General features: G+C 37.6%; 6 protein-coding genes across 15 annotated transcripts in view; 3 read left to right on the top strand and 3 right to left on the bottom strand.

The window, feature by feature from the left end:
• The window catches only part of LOC100118965 (solute carrier family 2, facilitated glucose transporter member 3), a 47,475-nt gene extending 41,057 nt beyond the window's left edge, over positions 1 to 6,418 (bottom strand). For 2 of the 6 annotated variants that reach the window (XM_016990335.3, XM_031933638.2), the window contains exons 1-2: positions 3,722 to 4,088; positions 727 to 774 (exon numbers count right to left, since the gene is read on the bottom strand). In XM_016990335.3, coding sequence (XP_016845824.1) covers positions 727 to 774; positions 3,722 to 3,735 — 62 coding nt within the window. In that variant the 5' untranslated portion in view covers positions 3,736 to 4,088. Of the gene's footprint in view, positions 1 to 726; positions 775 to 3,721; positions 4,133 to 5,950 lie in introns of those variants that run through there. The other 4 variants (XM_016990336.3, XM_032598986.1, XM_016990337.3 and 1 more) reach the window with 3 other exon arrangements.
• Positions 6,419 to 7,318: 900 nt separating this feature from the next.
• Positions 7,319 to 10,991, top strand: LOC100679945 (ankyrin-2-like). Its single transcript, XM_003427697.4, has 4 exons — positions 7,319 to 7,659; positions 7,747 to 7,905; positions 7,989 to 8,435; positions 8,511 to 10,991. Exons 2-4 carry the CDS (start codon positions 7,756 to 7,758, stop codon positions 9,978 to 9,980), a joined length of 2,067 nt encoding a protein of 688 aa, XP_003427745.1. The 5' UTR covers positions 7,319 to 7,659; positions 7,747 to 7,755; the 3' UTR covers positions 9,981 to 10,991.
• A 732-nt stretch (positions 10,992 to 11,723) lies between these two features.
• On the top strand, positions 11,724 to 16,763 carry LOC100118895 (apyrase). Of its 2 annotated transcripts, XM_008214134.4 has the most exons (12): positions 11,724 to 12,077; positions 12,333 to 12,552; positions 12,629 to 12,745; positions 12,837 to 12,917; positions 12,996 to 13,200; positions 13,280 to 13,385; positions 13,464 to 13,558; positions 13,638 to 13,792; positions 13,877 to 14,029; positions 14,147 to 14,280; positions 14,366 to 15,334; positions 15,415 to 16,106. In XM_008214134.4, the coding sequence occupies exons 1-11, from the start codon at positions 11,935 to 11,937 to the stop codon at positions 14,586 to 14,588; spliced, it is 1,632 nt and encodes a 543-aa protein (XP_008212356.1). In that variant the 5' UTR covers positions 11,724 to 11,934; the 3' UTR covers positions 14,589 to 15,334; positions 15,415 to 16,106. The 2 variants fall into 2 exon arrangements, with proteins under 2 accessions (XP_008212356.1, XP_031789502.1); XM_031933642.2 differs by lacking the exon at positions 14,366 to 15,334 and having other exon boundaries at positions 15,415 to 16,763.
• A 245-nt stretch (positions 16,764 to 17,008) lies between these two features.
• On the top strand, positions 17,009 to 18,936 carry LOC107980671 (GTP-binding protein 10 homolog). The gene is made up of 4 exons (XM_031933645.2): positions 17,009 to 17,379; positions 17,486 to 17,789; positions 17,877 to 18,095; positions 18,183 to 18,936. The coding sequence occupies exons 1-4, from the start codon at positions 17,332 to 17,334 to the stop codon at positions 18,788 to 18,790; spliced, it is 1,179 nt and encodes a 392-aa protein (XP_031789505.1). The 5' UTR covers positions 17,009 to 17,331; the 3' UTR covers positions 18,791 to 18,936.
• LOC100118784 (probable tRNA N6-adenosine threonylcarbamoyltransferase, mitochondrial) lies at positions 18,786 to 20,900 on the bottom strand. Of its 3 annotated transcripts, none has more exons than XM_001602626.6 (5): positions 20,293 to 20,893; positions 19,955 to 20,213; positions 19,750 to 19,878; positions 19,312 to 19,668; positions 18,786 to 19,221 (listed from the first exon to the last, which is right to left on the bottom strand). In XM_001602626.6, exons 1-5 carry the CDS (start codon positions 20,517 to 20,519, stop codon positions 18,913 to 18,915), a joined length of 1,281 nt encoding a protein of 426 aa, XP_001602676.1. In that variant the 5' UTR covers positions 20,520 to 20,893; the 3' UTR covers positions 18,786 to 18,912. The 3 variants fall into 3 exon arrangements, with proteins under 3 accessions (XP_001602676.1, XP_016836794.1, XP_031789503.1); XM_016981305.3 differs by having other exon boundaries at positions 18,788 to 19,221; positions 19,955 to 20,208; positions 20,342 to 20,768; XM_031933643.2 differs by lacking the exon at positions 19,750 to 19,878 and having other exon boundaries at positions 18,788 to 19,221; positions 20,293 to 20,900.
• A 357-nt stretch (positions 20,901 to 21,257) lies between these two features.
• LOC100118746 (cyclin-dependent kinase 9-like) lies at positions 21,258 to 23,187 on the bottom strand. Of its 2 annotated transcripts, none has more exons than XM_001602593.6 (6): positions 22,904 to 23,187; positions 22,652 to 22,824; positions 22,428 to 22,570; positions 22,104 to 22,345; positions 21,873 to 22,023; positions 21,258 to 21,787 (listed from the first exon to the last, which is right to left on the bottom strand). In XM_001602593.6, the coding sequence occupies exons 1-6, from the start codon at positions 23,050 to 23,052 to the stop codon at positions 21,572 to 21,574; spliced, it is 1,074 nt and encodes a 357-aa protein (XP_001602643.2). In that variant the 5' UTR covers positions 23,053 to 23,187; the 3' UTR covers positions 21,258 to 21,571. The 2 variants fall into 2 exon arrangements, with proteins under 2 accessions (XP_001602643.2, XP_031789507.1); XM_031933647.1 differs by having other exon boundaries at positions 22,140 to 22,345; positions 22,904 to 23,173.
• Between the last annotated feature and the right edge of the window lie 740 nt (positions 23,188 to 23,927).

Here is a 23,927-nt window from a genome sequence, read left to right as displayed (position 1 = left end):
ACATACCTGTTTACATCGTGATTGTGTTACTTTCGCTTTTGCGCGAAGAGGCATGTAAAATTAGCCGGCGACGATGATAACGACGCATTACACGCTATAGCTATATATAGTCGCGAATTGCTTTCGCCGTCGTCACGAACGTTGGCGATGGATCAAGGCCAGTAACCCGGTGATGCAGAGCTGCACTGGCTTATAAGTCTGCAGTCGGTGCAGCGAGTGCAGCTTGAAAGTTGGAAGAAGAGATTGGCAGTATTGATTTTGTTAGATGTCTATTTTGAAAGTTTATCGTTCTTATAGTGATCATTTGCTTTCGTTTGATTTTAATTTTATCGATATCACTTTATTACTCTGCTGTGTTTGACCCATGAGGTGTTGAATAAAACTAATCTACTTGTGAAGTAAAAAGCGCAGGAACATAAAAAGCGCATACTTTACGAAAGACGTGATAATAAATTACAAAAAAATTAGTAGGACAGACAAGTGAAACGTTGAAAGCTTTTTATGTTGGCAGGGAATACAAGCCTGGCACTTTACTGTACAGTTATTGAGGAAAGTGAAAAAATATTATTGCGATACAGATTGTATCATCGATCTTGATAGTTTTCTTTAATCTTGAAGTTGTTGAACCATAATCTTTTATCAAGATCGATAAAATAATCTTCATTTGAGAGTAGTATAGTGATAAAGGTAAAATTGAAATAGCCATGACTTTCAAAACTGCATTACCTTTGGTTCATAATTCGGTACCAGGCGGCATTATCCGGTGATTCCTGCCTGTAAGCCCAATTTACGAAATATTTCAAAACAAGTCTTCGCTTCACATCAAGCATTAGTGCTAATCAAATCAATTAAAATATTCAAAATCATTCAGATATCTTTTTTTTAATATAAAAAATTTCGAACTATGAGGCACAAACAAGTATCACCCATGTAAATGGGAACAAATTATCTACTGCAGACACTTTCTCTATAATTAAACCCACAATTTCTCATTCACTCGACAGTCTTTCATCTCCAGTCAGACGCTTCATCTCTCAGTCCTTTTTTCCCTCTCCACCATAACATGATTCGCACAACCTTCTCTACGTTGCATCGACGACGCGGTTACGTAACGTCGAAAATAAAAAGCCGATAACCGCCGGGCGCCATCGGACGTTATCCGTGAGAAAATATGTACTATACTGATGGCGTCATTAAAAGCCCATATCCTCTCGCAGGTGATCTAATAAGCGCCGGCGCTCGCTGGTTTGATGTCCTTGATGACGTAATTACGGAGCTTGATTATTAAGCCGGTTGCTGCGAGGCGCGTGTCTGCACCGATGCGTCCGTGAGTCAGCGGTGGAAAAGCCCTTAATGGAGCTGAACATGTGCGTCGCTGAGCTTTTGAGTTTGTTCTATTTTTGGTGAAAGAAGAGTGATGATTTTTAATGAGATATTCGTGGCGTGGGATGTATTGTGTGATTGAAACCAAAAATTTAAAAAAAACTTATCAGAGGCGGCAAGCTTTCGAAGACGAGTTCTTCACACAATATATCGATTTTCACATTTATGTACAAACTGGAGGGCAAACATATTAAAGCTCAATTAGTTTATGAAGCTACTTCGTGTTTATAAAATTCAACGTGATTTACCTAAAAGGCTTTCAATGGAACACCTTACTGCACTTGCTTTTGACTAAAGCTTTCATGGCAACTTCATTAACGCGTAATTGAAGGTAGAATTGAGGTTAAGTAAATTCTGATAAAAAGGAGTACAATTATTTCGCGGATAAAGCATTTATAAATAACTGTATACGTATAATGCCTTTTAACAAAAATGTGACCGTTATGCTCAACGCGTTGCGTCGAATTGTGTATTGTACGCATACACTTTTCAATCGCTAATTGAACCACTGAAAGTATTTCAATGTTGATGCAAATTTTTTTCATCCGCCAGTCTTTATAAAAGCACCTTATTTGTGAACGAATAAACAGCCCGTTATGACGCTTCGTAAAGTCCACTCCCTTTTCATAAAAAGGTAAAAGCTTCGGCAAAGTCGAGGCGTTCATTCGCACATCACATCAGCTTTCTACATATATTTTTTGTCGTATACTCACACGTGGTGCCTGTAATTCATGAAAACACAGCAGCTTTCCGGCTACAGCGTCTCGTTAAGAGCGCGTTTCGGGTGACGCTTTATATTTAAAGCCAAGCTCTTGCACGAGCTTTGCAACTGTGTATATGAGCTTGCAGCAGTAACACGTGCGCTACTTTTACTATCGCGTTCGAGATTTTAATTATCGAGTTAATTTCATACTTTTTTTGTTGTAACTATATTATTTATCGTAATTAAATTAGTATTTTACGTCAAAAAAAAAAAAAAAATAAATAAAAAACAGAATATAATATAGTTTTTTCCACGGAAAATATTTTTAAAAGCATCTCTCATTAGCGCAGTTTATTTTTAATATCCATGCACAAGGCAGTCCAAACTGGCGCCATCGAAAAAAAAGCGCGACTGTAGATTTAGCCTACGCACGTCAGTCGAAGGTATCCGCCGGAATGCGAACCTAATAACGCGCGAATGCCTCGTGTTTGTCGAACTTGGCAGCCGCCGCGCGACCGTCGCACCTCGTGATGATACCTATTTCTATGTTTTTTCTCTCCCTCTTATTCTCGGCTGTTTTCATTATTCGGCTATGACGGATTACGTTCGAACCGAACCGTCTGAAAATCTAAAAAATACAATATTTATATATGGGAGTGGTTATACTCCGTACGAGGCTTGTTACGACAGAAGCAACGAGCGACAATTGGCGAGAATAGAGTCGCGCGACTTGAACTTAACCTGCCTGATCGATTTATTTTTCAAACTTGACATGCTTTATATTGTTTGTTATCGACGGAATGCATATCCATTTGTTTCCTTTTGGCTATTTTTCTCTGTATATATTCATGCAGATCTATTTTTACACACATGGGCCTAATCGGGACGGTTCATTCAAATTGAAACGCTGCCGTGAGTTAACTCGTCGTGAGATGTTTACTATACACACCGAACGTTTGATGCGTTATAAGATGCGTTTCTCGCTTTTATTTCTCGGAGGTAATTATAGAAATTTTATCAGTTTTATTCTCGAACGTGCAGCTATACCGAATACTTATGCGACTATACGTTTCCTTATACAAATTGGCATTGCCCGATGTGTCAATGTAGTTTTTAAGCTACACAGTCGAGAGAAGCTATAAATAGACCGTTCTAAATTTGGAGATCGAAAGGGACTTTTTGAAACGCGAGGAAAATATAAATTAACGCGACGGAAAAACGTATACACACCGCTGAGGTCGAAAGCTTGCAAAGCTTTCGAGCGAAAAGTATGAGAACGAAATGAAAAGTCAACAGTATACGGGCACGACTGTTTCCATCCACACGATTCGCGTGCATGTTTCTAGATTGAACAATTCTCTCGCATCGTAAACGAAGTCCATATTCCAAACATATTTTCCCGAGAGCTTGCAGGGAAAAAACTAACTAGTTCAAAGGCACGTTACGCATCCGCGACATTGGCTCCAATTTGTTTGTTTATGCAACGCCTGTTGCGCGTTAGACGCCCTCCGACCACACGTTGACGAAAAGAAAGAACACACTGTTAAAAAAAAAGAATCATCGAACTGCGATTCCCGTCATCGAAGACGAGAAGGAGAGAAATCTCGACACCTGTCTCCGCTACGAGATATTTACCTCACGTGCTGCATCCGCGTGCGTTGCTTGAATTCCGCTCGAGCCGAACTTGACACTCGAAGCTTTCCACTGCCTGTTGCGCTTCCAACGAACTGCTTTCCTTTTAGAAGCTTCCAATAGTATAATATTCACGCGCGACTGTGGTACACGAAAACCCAGAAAATTAAAATTTCAAAAAAAAGCACGAGCTTTTTCCGGGAGACGCGAGAGAGCGACAGAACGAAAGAAGCTACACCCGCACGCGCGGCGAACGCTCTTGAGACTGAGGCCAGAGGACGAGACGCGCTACGTCGACGTCCTCTTCGTCGCCGCCTCTGTCTAACGGCCCCGCTAGATTTAATTTTAACGCGAGTCGCGCGCGCGCACGCTCTTCTACTAACCCTGTGAGCTTGCGGCGCTTGGCTGATGTGCAACACTGATGCCGCGGGACGAGCCTCCCAGAGTATAGTAGGAGTTATTGGACTTTTTTATGCTTGTAGATGTGTGCGGATTTTTACGACGATGCTATGATTGAGGATAGATTCGTGCGTGTGTGTGTGTGTGTGTGTACGCGCGCGTGTGTGTGTGTGCTCACTTGGTGCGTCATCTTGCATTATCGTTGCAGGATTGCGCTGATGGTTATTAGCTTGGGTGCTGGTTGGAAGATAGTTTCTGAAAAGAAAACATTTTAAGAGCGTAATTGTCATTTTTTTAAATGTTAAACTGGTTTTTGCTTATTAAACCCGTATGGAATTTTAAACAAAAGAGTTTTTAGTGATATAACGATGTAGAAGTATAGTTCGTAAAGATAACGCCGCTTTGACGTGTAAAAGTAGCTGAATCACTCGAATGAGACAAGTGTTAGTAGAAACTATCTTTAGTAAGAAGCATTTCATTAAGTTTTTGTTATAATTTTTTTTTCTTGAATAGTCATGTTTTGAACAGATTTAGTTTTGTATTCGTTCAAAAGTAAAGTTTATAAATTATATTAAGACTTTTAGAATCTAATAAAATAAAAAAAAATTGACGTCAATTTATACGTATCTCTCTAAGAATCCAACATCCAAAGCTATAGTACGCACATCTGTGCAATTGACTCCATGGTACCAATTACCCAGGCACAATTGATTTGGCGCAAACACATTGTACTGTACGTGATACTGTAGAAGGATCGGCAATATTCGATTCACGAGGTCTAAAATGACTGTTACATTAGGGAAGATACGCTTTGGATATATATGTATAGTATGTGGAAAATCTTATACCTCGTGCGTGCGTAAATGGTTATAGGGGCATTGACGTCAGAAAGAGCGTCGAAGAGTGAATGGAATATATTTGAGAACGGCAGGCTCAATGTATAGTAGTTTTCCAATCGTAGAGAGCTTTTCCAGATTTGCTTTTCTATTATCGGTACATCGGGTGAGTTAGAGAGATTTTATTCAAACGAGAGCGAATTCGTTGCGCGAGGCAACATTATACTCTTATTCCGACCCAGATTTGCACTGTATTGTGCATATTTTATATGTAATATCAACGTTGTTACCTATGTATTTAAAACAAAATTAAAGCTTTTATATGAAAAAGCTGTTTCAATTTTCAGATTTGGACGTATTTTTAAAATTTTTAATTTGTAAATTAATGAGTCTAATGGTCATTGCACAAGTTCAGTATAAGATAATCCTAAATGTATCACTAATGGCGACTGATTAAGCTAATGCAGTCCGAGAGAAACTAGAAACACTGTATAACACATACAGTTCCATTACGTAAACCATATTCGCTCTCGTACGACAATTGTTAATGTCACTGATGTAACAACCGCAGATAAAATTTATTATTTCCAACAAACATCACAGAATACCTATAATTATATCTAATGGACTTAAAAAGCATGTTGTATGTTGATTGATATGTGAGACGAGTATAGGTATTTTAACAAATGGAATCTTATTAATGCAACGTCATGAACAGTGACGTGCATTAGTTTATGTTCGATTTGGTGCATTTACGTTCATACTCGACTAAAAATGTAGATTTTTATATATACATGTTTTCCATTTTTTTTTTTTTATAAAATATTGTTAATTATGTGGTGAAAAATTATTGCATTAATATAGTTGCGTGAAGTTGCCATCGCATTCTCTGCATTTTCCATGAATTTTTATTTATAGCAAATTAATACTAAGAAAGCTTTAGCGTCCGATTTGAAGCATTTGATGAGCAATAATCTGGCATGCACTCATCACTTACTTCAAAATAACTGCAACGTTTTCTTCCGTTCTTACGTCCTTCGCTGAACTGCTTTGGAAAGTTTTCTTACGAATTCAAAAACTACAAGACGTTATTATTGTCTATTATATATAATTGCTACGGAATCCTGATGAAAGCTACTAATATTTTTTCATTACGTGATGTTAAAATAAAATATTATACACACTTCAACAAAGCCAATACGTCATAGATCACTAAAATTCGATCATCTGCAAACCGACGTTTCCAACAAAAATCAATCGATTCAACATCAAAGGCTTTCTAGAGCAAAAAGCTCCCGATGTTGCAATACCAAGTTCGTTCAAGAAACTTGGACACCACACACACACACACACACAAATACGCAGTGTAATAAAACTCGTATAGGCAAGACCCGCGCGCTCGTTTCACGTTTCAATGGACGACGTCGCATCGAGCCTGGACGAGCCCACTGGAGCTTGAGATATAATGATGCGCTGTGCACCGGCGCCAGCAAGTATAATGTCACGTGTGCAGTGCCGTCGCGTGATATCCATAAATAAAAAGTCAGTCTCGTTCTCGATTAGCGAACGACGCCGCAAAATTGCGTCAGCTAACGCGCAGCTGCGAGCGCGGATTGATGGAGAGAAAAAAGAGAAAATCGGTTGGGAGAACTCAGCAGGTTTCCGCGCCTGTCCGCTGCGGCGCGGTGTAAATTTAGAGATTTTCCGACGATGCTCAGCTGATGCGAGTTGGGGACTTTTAAATATAGGAATGGCTTTCAGCACATGTGTGCGCATATGCGGCTGATTTTATTGACGTCATGGCGCCATTTGAAAATATATTTTCTTGAGGGAAGAGTTTAGCGAAGTGGTTGAGGTGAGAAGGGATTGAGACGTTTTTAAGAAAACCAATCACGCCTTTTGCTACTGTTCTTGTGCATAATAAATTATCATGCTTTTAAACACACTTAGCAAGAGCTAATATTTAAAAAGACTTTAACATCTTTCGCCAATGATACTTAAGCGGCACTACGTGTATTTGCTCAAAAATTGTGTATACTGCTCTAACGATGTGTTTACTTTTGTGACACATAACGGCATATTGCATATATAATTATTATAATCGTCACAACATTCTGCCGATGCGATTTAAAGATTTAGGAAAATAAACTACTCTTATTTAGGACATTTTTATTAAATGTGATGTTTAGATCTTTTTTAGGTCATTAGCTTCTGCCCCGAACGAGACAAACAGCAAGTCCCGAGTAAGCTGGAGTGGGAGGTTTTACGGGCATTTGGAGCTGCTGCCCTAACTGAGATTCCGACCTGAGCACCGGGTGATGGCAGCACGTGATCCTCTCTTTGCCAATATAAATAAGACGAACATAAGAAGGTCCCGATCTTAGTGCAATTTCTGCCCCGTGTGGGACTGTCTGCGTATATAGAATTTAGCTATATTCCGTAGAGTCTGTATTCGTAGAGGCGACGATTTATTCGTATCCTACTTATAACATAACAGATTGACAGTTCGCTATTCCGCTGGCGCTTATGATAAATGTGTAAACAGTGTAATGATCAAGCGGTGTATCAAGATAATAGAAGTACAGTGACATTTACTGATTCGGTGGAAAAGTGTTTATTCATAGGATAAAATACAACGCTAACACACCTTTGGATATTTCGTGTCAGCCTATCGTTGATATCCCGATACCATAAACATTGCAAAGGGTATGTTTACAAAATTAAGATTATGCAGATGATGCTACTTAAAAGTGACGGTTCACGAAATCTAATATTACATTTGTACCAATACAGGTACTTAACATGCACACATTTCCGATCAACGATCTAGATGTGGTGCGCCTGGAATACCTGCTCAACCTATCCTCAAAGCCTCCGTTACATTCGCTCGACGTGCTGAGGTTTTCCGAAGAGGGCAAAACGCGGGTTCTCCACGTGGCATTGCGTCAAGAGGTAATTTAAACTTCAGTACTTATCCAATAAAATTTTAACAATTTATCCACAATATCTCTCAATTTTCGATCTCCACCGCGTAGAACGACTGCATCGAAGTCGTGAAGTTGCTGTTGAAGCGCGGCGCGAGTGCGAAACTAAAGCTCGTCGAGAGCGGCGAGACAGCCATACACGTAGCCGCCAAACACTGCAACGATCCCGTCATCCTGCGGCTCTTGTTTGACGCGGGCGCGAACGTGCACGCGACCACGAGATTCGAAAACCAAACAGCGTTGCACATCGCGGTGAGGAGATGCCATCAGCCGGTAGTCGAGGAACTGCTCAGACGAGGTATCCACATCGACGCGCAGACTCGAAACGGTAACACAGCTCTTCATATGGCAGTGTTGAAGGGGTCCAAAACGATGGTGAAATTGCTGTTGGATCGCGGTGCCGATCCTAACTGCCAAAATGACGAAAAAGAGACACCCTTCACCAGCAGTCTAGGTCGGTTTGAAGATCAAATCAGTCGTCTCATGCTCAGAACCAACGTGAGTTTTCTCATCTGAATTGTATACTGTATAATCTGCTATTTATTGCTGATTACTTAAACTGTTGTGCTCCAGATCGCGAAACCGGTGAACGTCTATCTGAAGAACCACGAGGGCGAAATCGCGTTGCACTCGGCGGCACTTCACTGCAAGAGTGTAGCCGTGTTCAAGACGGTGCGGAATCTCGGTCCTTCGATGATAGAGAACGATTCGCGTCTACTGTTTTACGCCATCGCGAATCGAAATTCGAGCACGCGGGTTGAGCTGCTTCGCCTGCTGCTGGAGTCCAACAGTGCCGATCCCCGGTCGATCGTCTCGAGAAAAGGCGAAACGATGCTCCACTTTGCCGTACGCATGGGAGCAGTCGACGTCGCTGAATATCTCCTTGACTTTCAGAAGCTCGACATTAACGGCAAGCCTGGTCAGAAAATCCCACTCTTCAGCGCACTGCGGAACGGTGATGAGGCGGCTGTGAACCTGCTGCTGCGTCACGGCGCCCAAACCGATCTCGTCGATCGACAAGATTGTCATCAGAGCCCTTTGCACGCGGCCATCGCAGGATTCAATGATGACGAGGGAGAGCTCTTTCGCGTTTGCAGAAAGCTGATCGATCGAGGAACACCGCTGGACCACTTTGACTCGAACAAACAAACGGCTCTCGTCACGGCGCTGCTTGGCGGTAAGAAGCTCCTCGCCGAACTGCTGATCAGGCGCGGTGCGAACGTTCGCCTGGCTACGTTTGAAGGTTTGTCTCCGCTTCACATTGCCTCGAAGAAAGGTCTGGTGAACATTGTGAAAAAGTTGCTCGTCGCTGGGGCGAGTGCCAACGACACCCGCGTCGATGGAAAATCCGTGCTCGAGTACGCCACGAGTAGTTCCGACAACTCGAGTTGGGACTCGGTTAAATTGCTTTTGGAGTACGGTGCTAACTGCAGAGCCGACGGCGGCGCCCTAGTCTCAGCGCTGATTGAGCACAAGCTAGAAATTCTGAGGCTCCTGTTATCGCACGGAGCCGATGTCAATCTCGAATACCAGGGTAAGGTGCCGCTAGCTTACGCGATCGATACGAATAGTAGCGACTCGATCAAAACCACCGAATGCCTATTGAAGTATATAGCACTTCTGGACTCGCAAGGCCGGCCCGTTCACCAGGAGAACTTGAAGTTGATACGCGGATCCGTGCGGTTCCAAAATTTTTATAACCGCTGCATTCTCGAGCTCGAGTCCATGAGATCGACGCCGCTCGACCAGGAGTTCTCTGTAACCTACTTCGATCTGTTGACCGGACGCGACGATAGCATCGAGTGCTGCTTGCGCTACAGAAAGCTAAAGATCGAGGTAATAGGCAAATTGAAATTCGACATCTACTTTGGTATGATCCTGAACAAATGGCGAGTGGGCTTGCGTCGACTGTCGATGCTTGAAAAATTGAGAGCACCGCTAGTGGACGCTCTGATAAATCGGTTACCCTGCGAGCTGATAGAGATGATTTGTGCGTACTTCAGTGATCAGGAGCTGGAAGCTTGCGGTCTTGACAGCAGATGAACTGTTTTTATTACGATATTTGTCAGTATGTACGCGATTTTATCAGTATTACAGTAAACTACGGGTTACGAATTTGTATATATTTCATCGATCGGTAACTCGACCTCTTTTTATTTTATCAACTGACATTGCCAAGTGCAACTAATTTAGACAGTTGACGCTTATGCGCGAGATAATGTTTTTGCTAGAGTAGGGTTCGCGGGCCCGGGCATCATGCCATCACTGCACGTGTATTATATGTATATACTCTTATATATAAGGCTTTCAATTATTTTATGCTAGCGCAACTGCATGCATTTGAGTTAAAAATGCATTGACTAAAACAATCAAATAAAGTCCCAAATCATTCTTTACAAGCGTGTATATCGGCGGTTGGGAGGATGAACTAGTTAATTCAGCAGAGTCTTCGGAAACCAGATTTTTTTTGAAAAAACGACTTGAGAAACAAGGTATTTCGGAGATTGAGTTAAAGAACCAGGTATCTCAGGAATGCGTTCGGAAACCAGATAACTAAGGAGATGCGTTCGAAAACCAGGTATCTCATGTGTCGAATTCCCTGAGATACCTGGTTTCTGAACATATTTCTTGAGTTATCTGGTTCTTGAACGCATTTCCTGTGATACCTGGTTCTTTAACTCAATCTCCATGATACCTTGTTTCTAAAGTCATTTTTTGAAATACCTGCTCTCCTGATTTCCGGAGACTCCGCTGAACTAACTGGTTTATCCTCCCAACTGGCGATATGGGGAATTCTACGGGAAAAATGCACTTTCTTGACTTCAAAAACGATAAAAAGAAATGCTAAGCCACGCGCTTGGACCACTTATTTTCTGATTGTACATGTTGAAAATAATGCGAAACCACATTCCAATACTGAAAAAGTGCCTCGCGGCACTGTTTTCGACAAGCTCAACGGCATGTACTTAATATCAATATCTGAAGGCGAAAACAGAAAAGCTTAGAAAAGTCGGTAGGATGGAAGAATAAATAAAGAGCTGTAATTTAAAAAAATGTGCTCAAAATGCTTAATTTGGTAAAAAGTCACATACAATTGAAAATATGAAAAGATCATAGAAAAGGCACAAGTTTCTTGACTCCGAAAAATCCGGAAATTTTCGTGATTTTTCCTTATTTCCCATTGCAGGTACCTTTTGACCAAATCGAGTATTTTTAACGCGTTCTTTTAAATTAAAGCTCTTTTTCATCCCACTAAAACACATTTCTTGACTGTGCCCTCATGCATTGGGTACATGTCGTTGAAAATGGCTATAGTTTTCCATGAATTAGAGTGACCGAGAAAACAGTCTCACAAGGCACTTTTCTACTGTTCAAACGTGATTTTGCATTTTTGAAAACACGTAAAATTAGAAAATAAGTGGTCCAGGCGCCTGCCTCAACATTTTTTTTCACCGTTATTGAAGTCAAAAATGTATATTTTTCCCGTAGAATTCCCCATATATCGAGTAAAACAGAGAAAGAATTCATGTTAATCAGAATCTAATATAGATTACTTGGTGAATTATTTTGTATACACTATAATTTGGAACAAGATTCAAGAATAAATTATATTTCAACGATGTTCAGTGACTCGTCTTGAATCAACCTATATAGTCTTATATTTAAACATGCAAATTTAATTATTCCAATACGAACTGCGGAATTGTAACACAATCGAATTTAAATCAAACCTTAAAAGAAATTAATTGCGAAAGTTCAAGAACATTTAAAATTTCTACCTTTTAGGTAAAATATTGCATCAGTTACGCCATCTCTTGTTCAAAAAGAATCACTGATCAAATCTACTTCTTTTATATAACTTTACTATACTCTGCTGTAAAGTAATCGTTTGTTTAACCAAAAATTATTATTCACTGTGTACGTCAGCTAATTCGAAGTAAATTAAGCATGTTGTAACGAATGTAACAGAATTTTTTACAATAATAAAAAAAAAAACATGATTTCACCGAGTCAATCGATATTTGTAACACTTTTATTATTGTTTTTTGCTTTTGTATGCTTATCATTACCATTCAATAAAGTTGTGAGTGATAAATCTTTCGAACTTTCAATCATTCATTTCAGCGATTTTCATGCAAGGTAAGAATGTTATCTTAATAACTCCCATTTAGATTTGAACAAAACTTGACAGTATTAAAAAACATTAATGACAAGCATTCATTGTAACTCTGCGCAAATAATAAATTGAAAAAATCTACTGAAATCGATCAGAACCATAATACGTATTTACATGGATTACAACAAAAACAATGTTTTTCCCCTTTTTGGATTGCTCCAAATATATTGCTAAAAATTTACGACGGCCTTCCTCAAAATTCCATTTGATAATTTAAGATATGTTCCTGTTTCACCGTCTGGCGGTCTTTGCCACGAGAACGAAAAATGCGTCGGCGGCATCGCTAGAGTAGCAAATATAGTTCAGCGTCTCAAACAGATACGTAAAAATGCCATATTTTTAAATGCCGGAGACTGTTTCGAGGGGACCTTGTACTATGGCATCTATCGTGGCAATGTCACTGCCTACTTCATGAACGAACTGCCACATGATGCAATGGTGCGTATAGGAGCGCGCGATCTATTTGAATATGCTTATTGGATACTACAATAATCATACTTTTTTTGGTTTGCAGACTATTGGGAATCATGACTTTGATGACGAAGTATCAGGTTTGGCATCGTTTTTAAAACAATTACGTGCTCCTATCGTGGCCACGAACATCGATCGGAGTCAAGAAGCCGAATTGCGAGTGGGTACTTTACTGTACTATTTGTGTGTAGCTTTTAATAGGAGTTTCAATTACAAGGAAAGACTTTGATTGAAATTGTTTTTTTTTTCAGGATCTTTACACAAACAGTACAGTCATTAGCAAAGGTGGCAAGAATATTGGCATTATTGGTGCAATTTTTTCCGGTACTGACGTAAGTACTGCGAAATGTACATACAGAAGAACATTATTTTTCGTATATTGTTCGATAATACAAAGATATTGATTACAGAAAATTTCATCAACTACCGGCAAAGTAAAGTTCTTGAACGAAGTTGAAACCATAAATCTCGAAGCTAGGAAATTAAAAGCAAGAGGTGTCAATATTATTCTCGTCTTGAGTCACTGCGGTATCGATCGCGATAAAATAATAGCTAGCAATTGTGCCGACGTAGATGTAATTGTTGGAGGACATTCGCACATACTACTTTATAACGGTATTAAAGCTTTGCAGGATGATCTTTTGATATTATTATATTAATGTTTGCTACTTTTTTAAATATTTTGTTATACAAGGTAAAGCACCGTCTAACGATATCGTTTACGATAAATATCCAGTGGTTATATCGCAAAAAGGAAGCGACAGAAAAGTTTTGATTGTCCATGCCAGTGCATTCACAAAGTAAATTCAACCTAATAAGTATGTGAAAGTCAATCTACTATATTACTAAAATACGTTGTCGCATTTGTACTACATCAGGTATATGGGCGACATCAGAATTGTTTTTGACGAGGACGACGAAGTAGCTCATTGGGAAGGCGACCCAATCTATTTAGATTCATCTGTTCAAGAAGGTAAACAATAATATACTACTAGGAAATGTATTTTTCATACAAAATTTTAAAATTTACAAGGCAACGTTCTCATCCATAGATCAAACGATCGTCAAAGAACTGGAACCATGGTCTATTGAAGTCGATAAAATAGGTAAACGAGTGATTGGGGAAACTAAAGTATTCTTAAACGATTCTTGCTATGCTGGCGAATGTAATTTAGCAAATTTAATAACGGACGCGATGGTTTATATGGTAATGATAACTCAACGTTGCGATTATAATAATTGAAGCGTTTGGAAGTAGAAGTTGTCAGTATAAATTAATTTGTATTTGTAGTATTCTACCAATTCGTCAATCGCTTTGACTACTGCGCTTCACACAAAGAATAGCATTCCTGTAGGCCCTATTTTATACGAAGATTTGTACATGGCATCGCCTTATAATGGCACTTGGGATTTGATTGAACTTCAAGGAAAGGATTTGTTGCAGGTATTCTATCTGAATTTGAGTAATAATACCGATATCATACCAATAAAATAAGAAACATTTGACTTTTACAAGTCGATGTGAAAAAGAATATCACAAAGTATCTCTATAAATTTATAGGTACTCGAAGATAACGTAGCTATTAGCTCGGATAATTCAAGCTTCGTCAACCTCAAGCTACTTCACTGGTCTGGACTAAAGGTCACGTATAATCTGAGCAATGAAAAGTCGAAACTCGTCAGCGCTAAAATTAGGTAAATATACATTGCTATTATGTTATGAAGATTTAATCACTCAAATTCGTAATGTAAAACTGCATTTTTTTCACTTAATTACAAGATGCCTTGAGTGTAAAGGCAAGTTCGAAGATATAGATGTCAATAAGTGGTATCCCATCGTTGTATCGGATTATCTGCTTACAGCGGCTTTTGAAATCATAGCGAAAAAGCATAGAAACCGCTTTGTTGGACTTGTTCGCGATCCAGATAATTTGGCTGACTATATGCAAAAAATCATGAAGTCTGTTGAAATAAAAACCGAGGGAAGAATGATCTTTCTGTAACTGATCGGTGATTTTATCTACATGAAAAGATTTTTATGTTTCTTTTTACATAAAAAAGATATTTATACAAATTATTGCTACTACAATAAATACAAATAAAAAAGCGCACTTAGTACTATTGATGCATACCGTATTTTTTGTGAAGTCCGAATGTACTATTTTCGCGTTTTCGGGCAATAAAATACTTCATTGTCCCATGCTCATATTATACTGATGGATACGCGCGCGCGCACACAAATACACACACACATGATTGTAAAATTAAATTGAAAAAAAATGTTGCCAGATTTAAAAAACTCTTTGTAACACTAACTAGATGTCTTGTTTTTGTTTTAAGCTTTTTCCCTCACTGCGATTCGAGTTAACATATATCTAGTACTTACACCAGCGCTTTCCCGGCCACCTCCGAACTATACTAATACTATGTCACTATAGGTATATATGGCTATATACATTCCATATGCACATGCATACAGTGATTAAGTACTGCATTTACTCCATAACGAAACAAGTAAAAAAATGACAACATTTTGAGGGTCCAATGTCAGTTTAACACAATCATAAAATAGCTTTTATTTTAAAAATTAAGAAAAAAAAAATAACATAGCAGTCAAAAGGTGTGCATACATTGTATGTACATATACGTATAAATAATATCTGTGATTACAAATGTACTATATAAACTTTCGTGAAATTCAACCTGTGATAGATTTTCAATTGGTGCCTGTAAACATTTGTTGCAATATGTAAGCCTCTGTGTCTGGCATGCATAGTTTAGATTAAGTTATACAGCTAAACTTTGTTAACAATTTTTTTTCTATTTCAGATAAAAAAATCTCAACTGAAAAAAAGAAAAGAGTTAGAGGTCTCTGGAGTGAAGAAAATATGAAAAATGTTCTTCTAACCAGACAATTATCCCTGAAGATGACTGCAAAGGTTTTTGAAATACCAATTGCAACTTTGGGAAGGCGTATATCTGATATTAAAGCTGGAAAGAAAGTCAGTTTTGCACCTGCTATGGGCAGATTCAAGCCAACGTTCAGTAAAGAATTGGAAGAACAATTGGTGTTATACGTGCAAGCCTTAGATAGAGATTTAAAGCCATTCAAAAGGGATAACTTCTTGAAACTCAGTTATGACTTGGCCTGCCATTTGAACTTGCCACATCAATTTAATTCGCAGCTAAAGTCAGTAGAAAGGAAATTTTATTATGATTTTGTGAAGCGGCATCCGGATCTTTTTACACAAAAGCAAAATTATGCAGCTTCGAGAATTGCTGCTAAATATTTACGAAGCTTAAATCCCATTGAACCAGAAATAGAAATATTAGTTGGCAGTGATTTAGAATTAAAGATTGCAAAGTGTAATTCCCACTGTTGATAAAAATAATGATTGTTCAAAAAGCTTGAACAGCAATAAATTTAATCTTAAAGTACCTACAAAGCTCAATATTACTTCTATGTATGAAGATATTCAAAATTGTGAATCTATACCAATAGTAAAAAAGATAAAAACTGATGTGAAGCCTGCTTGATTGATAGAAATATGAACAAATTGAATTTGTTTTGTTAGTGATTCAAATGTGCAATCTTTGGAGTGATTTTTATCTAATCCTGACGGTGTTCAGTGTTTGTTAATTTTATAAATAATTTTCAATTTTTAAAGCTACGTTGGACTAGATCTAAAATGAGTTAGAATTATAAAATGATCTTCGAACATGCAAATTGATCAATAATTAAAAATATGACAAAGATAGAGAAACACAGTTGCAAAAGTGAAAAGCCTAGTCAAATATTGAAAAAAAGTATTAAAATTTAAATTAGGCAAAAGTGGGAGGATAACCCTGGTTATAAACTTCTCTCAAACAACAATTATATAAAAATAACCGGCAACGTGTCTCCTGTGCAATATTTTTGTTTATTTAGGAGGTCCCCACCAGGGATGAATCGTTGCCGGTTATTTTTATATAATTGTTGTTTGAGAGAAGTTTATAACCAGGGTTATCCTCCCACTTTTGCCTAATTTAAATTTTAATACTATTAATATGGAGAGGGAAAATAATACTTATTGAAAAAAAGATTATATACATTCAGGATAGTATATTGGGAGCCAAATATGACTCATAATTTATGTTTATTTGTCATACTGCCATAATATAGAAAAATACTTCTGTAATTAATAAGTTTATTATCAAGCAACTTTTTTCTTTAGCACCTGTTAAATTACTAATTTCGTTACATGTGCAAATGATAATTTATAAAAGGAAATTATTTTTTATTAAAAATAATATATGTGATAAAAAACTAAAAATTGTTGTCAATAACGTAAGAGTAATGATAATATTTTCAATTAATAAAAATGGATTTAGTACGCATAAAGTTTATTAATAATAGCTACGTCAAAGTATCCAAAAGTATATGGCTGGGACATCTGTTAGACAAAATTATCGTCTGCTTAAAACACTAGCAGCCGATAAAGTAGCAGTACTGCAGATTCAGTAGAGCATACCTAATTTATTCTATATATATATACAATTTTCACGTGTAGTGAGTGTGTCGCTGGCGGTGTGTTTTGATTGTTTTAAACTCAAAGGGAAATCGAAAAAGCGTTCGTCTACGTTATGTTAAATCTTTCAAAAAATGCTCAGACATCTTGACAAAGAATGATATTTCGATAAAATATGATGTTAGCTACCTTATATTGTTATATCAACTGCATCAGGTGATTTCATATCAAAGAAAAAATGGTCTATCTTACTCACATTTTAGGTTATGCCAAAAAGGTTACCAAAGTAAGAAAAAATTATTGTTTTCGTTTTCAATTTATTTTTTAATGGCATGCTAATTTATTACGATGTTTTCACTCTTTATTCTAATTAATTTATATTGCATTAATAGATTCACAGAAAATTTCTGAGAAGTGGATTTACAGATAAGCTTCGATTTCATATAAAAGCAGGCACAGGAGGATCTGGATTAGCTCAATACGGCGGAATAGGTGGTAGAGGAGGTGATGTTTACGTGAGAGCTAAGGAAGGCTTTTTGTTAAAAGATTTATCAAAATATGTCAGTAAAAAGACGCTCTCTGCTGGCACTGGTTTTGACAGTACAAAAAAAGGAATCTTGGGACAAGCTGGAGAGGACCTGATCATAAATGTTCCTCCAGGTGTTACTGTATATCATGAAAATGGCTCTATAATTGGTAAGAGAAAGAAAAATAGCACAAACTATTTAAGTTGCTTTTCATAATTTCACATGTTCATTACGTAATTATAATGATTTTTCACAGGTGAAGTCAATGAAGCAGAAAAGAAATTGGTGGTAGCTTTAGGAGGAGTTGGTGGTTGTAAAGAAACACAATTTAGCGGTCAAAGGGGAGAAAGTCATCATATAACTTTGGATTTGAAACTGATATCTGATGTTGCATTAGTTGGCTTTCCTAATGCAGGAAAAAGCACATTAATCAGGACTGTATCAAACGCAAAGCCTAAAATAGCTGAATATCCATGTAAAAAATTGATATTTTATAAATTACACATTAAAAAAAATTTATCAGTAATTAATCATGATAATATGAATAATTATTTTTTTCTAGTTACCACTGTGAAGCCTCATTTAGGAACTATTTATTACCCTGATTTTCGTGAAATTACAATAACTGATCTGCCAGGACTGATTGAAGGGGCACACCGAAATGTTGGAATGGGCCATGCATTTTTAAAGCACCTTGAAAGATCAAAGATGTTATTATTCGTCATAGATATTCAAGGATTTCGCTTATCAGCAAGTCACACGAAGCGAAATTGTTTGGAGACTGTTTTGCTATTGAATAAGGAAATAGAATTGTATAACCCTGAATTACTAAATAAGCCTGCTATGCTTGTATTAAACAAAATGGACACTCCAAATGCAAAGAAACTTTGTGATGAGCTCAAACCAAAATTAGAAAATTTGAAAGAAGTTTCTGATGACTATCCTGATCAAGTATGCCCTGATAAAGTTTTGGAGTTTGAAGATATATTAACTCTGTCATTAATTAATAAGGATAAAGACGAGATGAATAGGCTAAAAACCGTTATTAGAGAAAATCTTGACAAAATACATGAAGTTGAAAATTTGAAATTGGAAGAAGAAATGCCAGAGGAAAAATTAGTTAAAAAATTGAAAAGTCAATTAAAAATCACAGCTCCCACGCTTGTGTAAATAAAAATAGTTAATGTTTAATTATAAAAATATGAATTATTCATACAAAATAATTAATATTGACGTGTAAATTTTTTTTACATTTTTACAATATGTACAAACTATATAATAGTCGTTAATAATTATCTATCTATTAATTCATTGAATTTTAATTTAACCCATTTTCTTTTTATACCTTCATCGAGCACTATTTTTCTCCAGTCCTCGCCAATGGGTGATCTGTGTGCAATGTCCACTTTGTCTATTTCATTCCTATCTCTTAATACACCAGAATTGGTCAGATATTTTTCCACACCATTCCACGCGATCATAATGCCATTGTCGGAGCAGAGTCTTGGTGGAGGTCGGACAAATCTGAATTCTGTTTCTTGGCAAACTTTGTTAAGAGCATTGGCAATAAAATTATTGGAAGCTACTCCACCGGATACAACCTGTTTGTTTAAAGACATTAAGTATTTCATGATAAGAATTGTATTTTATAAATATATTTTGTGAATGAAAAGTCAACAGATAATACATACAAAAGTTCTGTTATCTTCTGGGAATAACTCTTTTTTCAAAACGAATTCCATTGCTCTCTGAGCTCTGTGACATAAATGCCTTGTCATTGAAATTAAGAATCCTGCACACAGGTTGTTTACATCTGGGATTATAGCATCTAACTTAATGTTATGTGTTTCTTCTTGATCCATTATATGCCTTCTGGCTATATTTTTTAAGCCAGAAAAGCTAAAATTACAGTCTCTGTAGCTCATTAAAATTCCAGGAAAATTAAATTGATCAGGATTGTCTGCTTTTCTTGCAGCTAATTCGATAGCTTCTCCTCCACTGATTTCAGAGTACTCTAAAATATTCATCAGTTTTAATCTTCGTGCCACCTAAATCATACAAATCATGGACATTTTTATTAATATAAAAAGTGTCTTTATTTTATTAATTAAAGAATTCACTGAAATTACTTTATCAAGAGCTTCACCAGGTGCATCGTCAAAGGTTTGACCAAGTAATTTAAACTGATCCGGTGATTCTGCTATTGCAAGTAAGGAATGACCACCCGATATGAGCATTACGAGAAATGGAAAATCCACCTTTAAAAACCCAAATAATAAAAATAGGAAAAGAAGGTGAATTGCTGAGTTTCACGCATCAGGATACAAGACCTACCTTTTGAGTCATTCTCGCTGTCAAAGCATGAGCTTTCATATGATGAATGGGTATCAAAGGTTTGTCAGCTACTCTGGATAAATTCAAAGCAAAATCTCTTCCTACAATTAGCGACAATGGTAATCCAGGTTCCACTGTTACAGCAATAGCATCTACATCGCTCAATTTCAAATCGGCAGATCGCAGACATTCTTCATAGACGCTCTGAATATTTTGCAAGTGCAAAGCACGAGCATTCGGTGGATTGATCCCACCTAATCTGCAAATATGATGAATATTGCTTCATTGCTATTGTAAAATTTTGAGTAAATACTGAACAACGTAGAAATGATAATTACGGTAAATGGAAGGTTATTTGTGAATTATGAGCTTCACCCAATACTTTACCCGTACTGTCAACTATTGCGATGCCAGTGTCGTCACAGCTTGTTTCTATGCCTAGGATCACTGCTGGTCTATCGTTTGTAGAAAAGTTTTTTCTCCTCAAAAAATGAGAGTTCGGATTTCTATGAAGCAGCTCGAAAAACAGTTTGGAGCTTCTCAGTAATGTTCGTAACTGATGCATTTTCAATTGTTTGGTGCTTTGAGCACGTAACCTCTAATACGCTCTAAAACCGGCGTTAGCTAAACATCACGTCGAAACAAGAGACACGATCAATGAAACTGGAAACTGATTTTAATAAAATAAATCGCCCATCGAACGGTGTCGGAGAATTTCAATTAAAATACTGAATTTTCAAAGAAACGTATAAAGTAATATAAATGTTCGAGTGTTTGCCGTTTGGTCGGCACTATTTTCGCCCATTGGTTTTGTGTTGTCTGCTTTGGTTTAAACTGCACGTGCAGCATTTGTTTGTTGTGATTGCCCGCAGATGGCGAACTTGCATTAAATGCGTGAGTTGCGACACCGACAATCGCGCATATATATAATGCGAGATGTACTTGTATATTTATTTTATTCTGTGTATAATAGATAGGCCCAAAGTCCATCAGATGGAGACAAACAGGTTTGACTTTGGTCAAGTTAATTTCAATAGAGAGTCGCCTTTTGAAATTCGTAAATAATAACAAAAGGATCGCGGAAGAAATTTCTGTCAACCGGTCATCGAGGCAAAGAAAAATAACTAATATATACGATTAATAGTTTACACTTACTCTTATACCGATTATCAATTTCTATAGTTACTTGTCCTCAAGTATATTCACGGCCATCTATCGGGAGTCAAATAATAAGAGCTACAAATAATCAGAAAAATACTATTCATGCAAAAATAAGGATAATTATAATGAACAAGACGCAAAACTAAAAAAACTGATCTTTGTATTTAAAATGAAAAGGGTTACTCTACAACAATATCTGCTGTTAAAAACTTATTGTCACATGTATGGATATACAACGTCCAACAAACATACAATTAACTCATTGACATTATATTATAAATATTTTCACAAAATCTCATACAAACAAATATACAATTATTCTTCGCGTCTACAGTTCATTAAAAAAATCCAATATATTCTAAAATGTAATACGGATATTACGATGGTATAATTGTATATTGCCTCCTGTTCCATTATATAACGTCGATTATAATTACGCATACTATATGCGATATGTCAAGGGGAGCGGTTTACAAAGAATGTCAAATTCGGTCTATCATTGTACCGGCTCATCATCGCTCTGAGATCACACGGCAGAGGATTTGTCCGAAAGAAGTAGTGGTACAGAGCAGTATAAGCGCTGATGCGTTTGCTCGGGTCCAGGCATAGAAGCTGATACAACAGGTCAAATGCCTCGGCATTATTAATGCAGTGCCACAAATCTGCGTATACCTGTATAAAATGAGTCGAGATGAAAGATGACTTATTTGAAAATTTACAAAACTACATACTTTCAATTCAAGTGCGCAAAACTCACCTTCCAATCGTAGCCGCACTGAGGAAGTTTGACAACGTTAAAGAGTGGTAATCTAGTGACATCTGGCCATACGCTTGGGTTGATCGATCCGCACAATCTGGTGATCATATTCAACTGCCCCTGCTCGGAGGTAGCGGCCATCAACGGATGCCTATGAATTAAAAGAGAAATTAAATCATATCTATTATTGATTTACGCGATTGAAACAAGCGAAAATTGCAGCCATATAACCTGATCCAAAATTCACCCATGATGCAACCCACTGACCACATGTCGATCGGTGGTCCGTAGTCCCTGTCTCCCAAAAGTAATTCCGGTGCTCGGTACCACAGCGTAGCGACCTTAGTGGACATGCAGTTCCGCTTAGCGGCGGTTGATGTGCTAAAGGGACGCGCCAGACCGAAATCTGCCAGTTTCAAGATGCCGGTTCTCGTCAGAAGAATATTTGCCGGTTTGAGGTCCCTATGGAGGACCTGTTGGCCGATTTTTCACAGAGGATCGTTAGTGTACATTCAACCTACAGCGCATCTTTAGGTGCAGTTGAAAACATCATACCTTGTTGAAGTGCAGGTAGAACAGCCCGCTGAGCAACATTTTGAGCATCGTTTTTATCTCTTCCAATTTGAATGTCACGTTTTTGTTGGACAGGAATGCGGCGAGATCATGATCGCAGAAATCCATAATGAGGAAGAAATCCGCTTTGAAGTTGTTCATCAATTTTAGTTTACTTTACCCGAATTTTTAAACGCGAATATAGCATAATCTACATGTTGTTTTACCGTGATACTTGCAGATCTCGATTAGATGAATCATGTTTTCATGATTGACTCGCTGCAGAATTGCGATTTCTCGAATCGCCATGATGGACAAAGCTTTGCTAGCCCTGTTCACCCGAATCATTTTCATAGCCACAATCTGTTGCGTGTACTTATTTCTAGCCTTGAACACTTCCCTGTTGCGAAAGTTTAGCACGCACACTCGCGCGATCGTTAATACCGATTTTCGAACTATCGACATGTAAACAAACTTACCCAAACGTGCCCTCGCCGATTTTTACTATATCGCGGTATGTGTTAATACCCTCGACAAATGGAAAGTTGTACTGTTGTCCATATTTTTGATTAGGGTCCTGATTCATCAAAGATCGAGGTGATGGCGTTTTTCTATGCGGGAAATTCATTTTTTGGGTTTGACACGTTAAAGAGAGTGAGAAAGTGAAATAAAGAGGGAGAGAGAGAGAGAGAGAGAGAGAGAGACACGGAGCCTTATGCTACACTGAACTTTGTCCGCGGAATGGCTTCAATAATTGACGTATAGGTTCTTATTTATGAAGACCTGTAGCGCGCAGGTTTAAGGAGTAGGGATTATACGTAGGGATATAAATATTTTGGATTTCGAGATTAAAAGTATAGAGGGCGTTGTAAGTGTTTGGGTATAAAAATGAATAATTGAGTTCAAACGTGGCTATTGTTAACATTTTGTGACAAGGACGGAATTTGGCAGATGATAATTGTTCAGTTTTTGTTTGGATTTAGAAAACTTGTCCACAACTCTACTTTATTTGACTGGTCAAAGTTGGGATTTTAAGCAATTTTTGCCTATTCGTAATGATTTGAATAGCTCTTCAGGAATGCATTTTCTACTAAAACCTCCCAAAGGCTTCTTTTTTTAATTTCTGGATTTTTTCATAAAAGTACTTATTTTACATTTAAAGTCATATTATTGTAACCGAGCTTGAACGTTGCGCGATTCAAATACCGAGAACCGTGCATATAGGCGGATCGCTAGCAACGAGGATGTTATTGTTTTTGCCAATCTGGTTCTGACAGCTGTTGGTAAATGAGTTTGGGTTCCATTTTCGTACATAACGTGTGTTGATATTCGAATATCCCGAGACCGGTTATAACACACACACGCGCGCGCGCGCACACACACACATACATGTTTAGACTACCCTATTTGCATTCGAAACCTGAAAATGTGAACATCTAAGTGTTCGAGCTGGACTCCGAATGCCATATGTATATAGCATACTGATTCATATATGTGCAAATC

This window comes from Nasonia vitripennis, chromosome 1, assembly GCF_009193385.2.
Source record: "Nasonia vitripennis strain AsymCx chromosome 1, Nvit_psr_1.1, whole genome shotgun sequence".
NCBI lineage: Eukaryota > Metazoa > Arthropoda > Insecta > Hymenoptera > Pteromalidae > Nasonia > Nasonia vitripennis.
The sequence above is the reverse complement of the archived record's forward strand: the minus strand, read 5'-3'. Positions and strand labels throughout refer to the sequence as shown.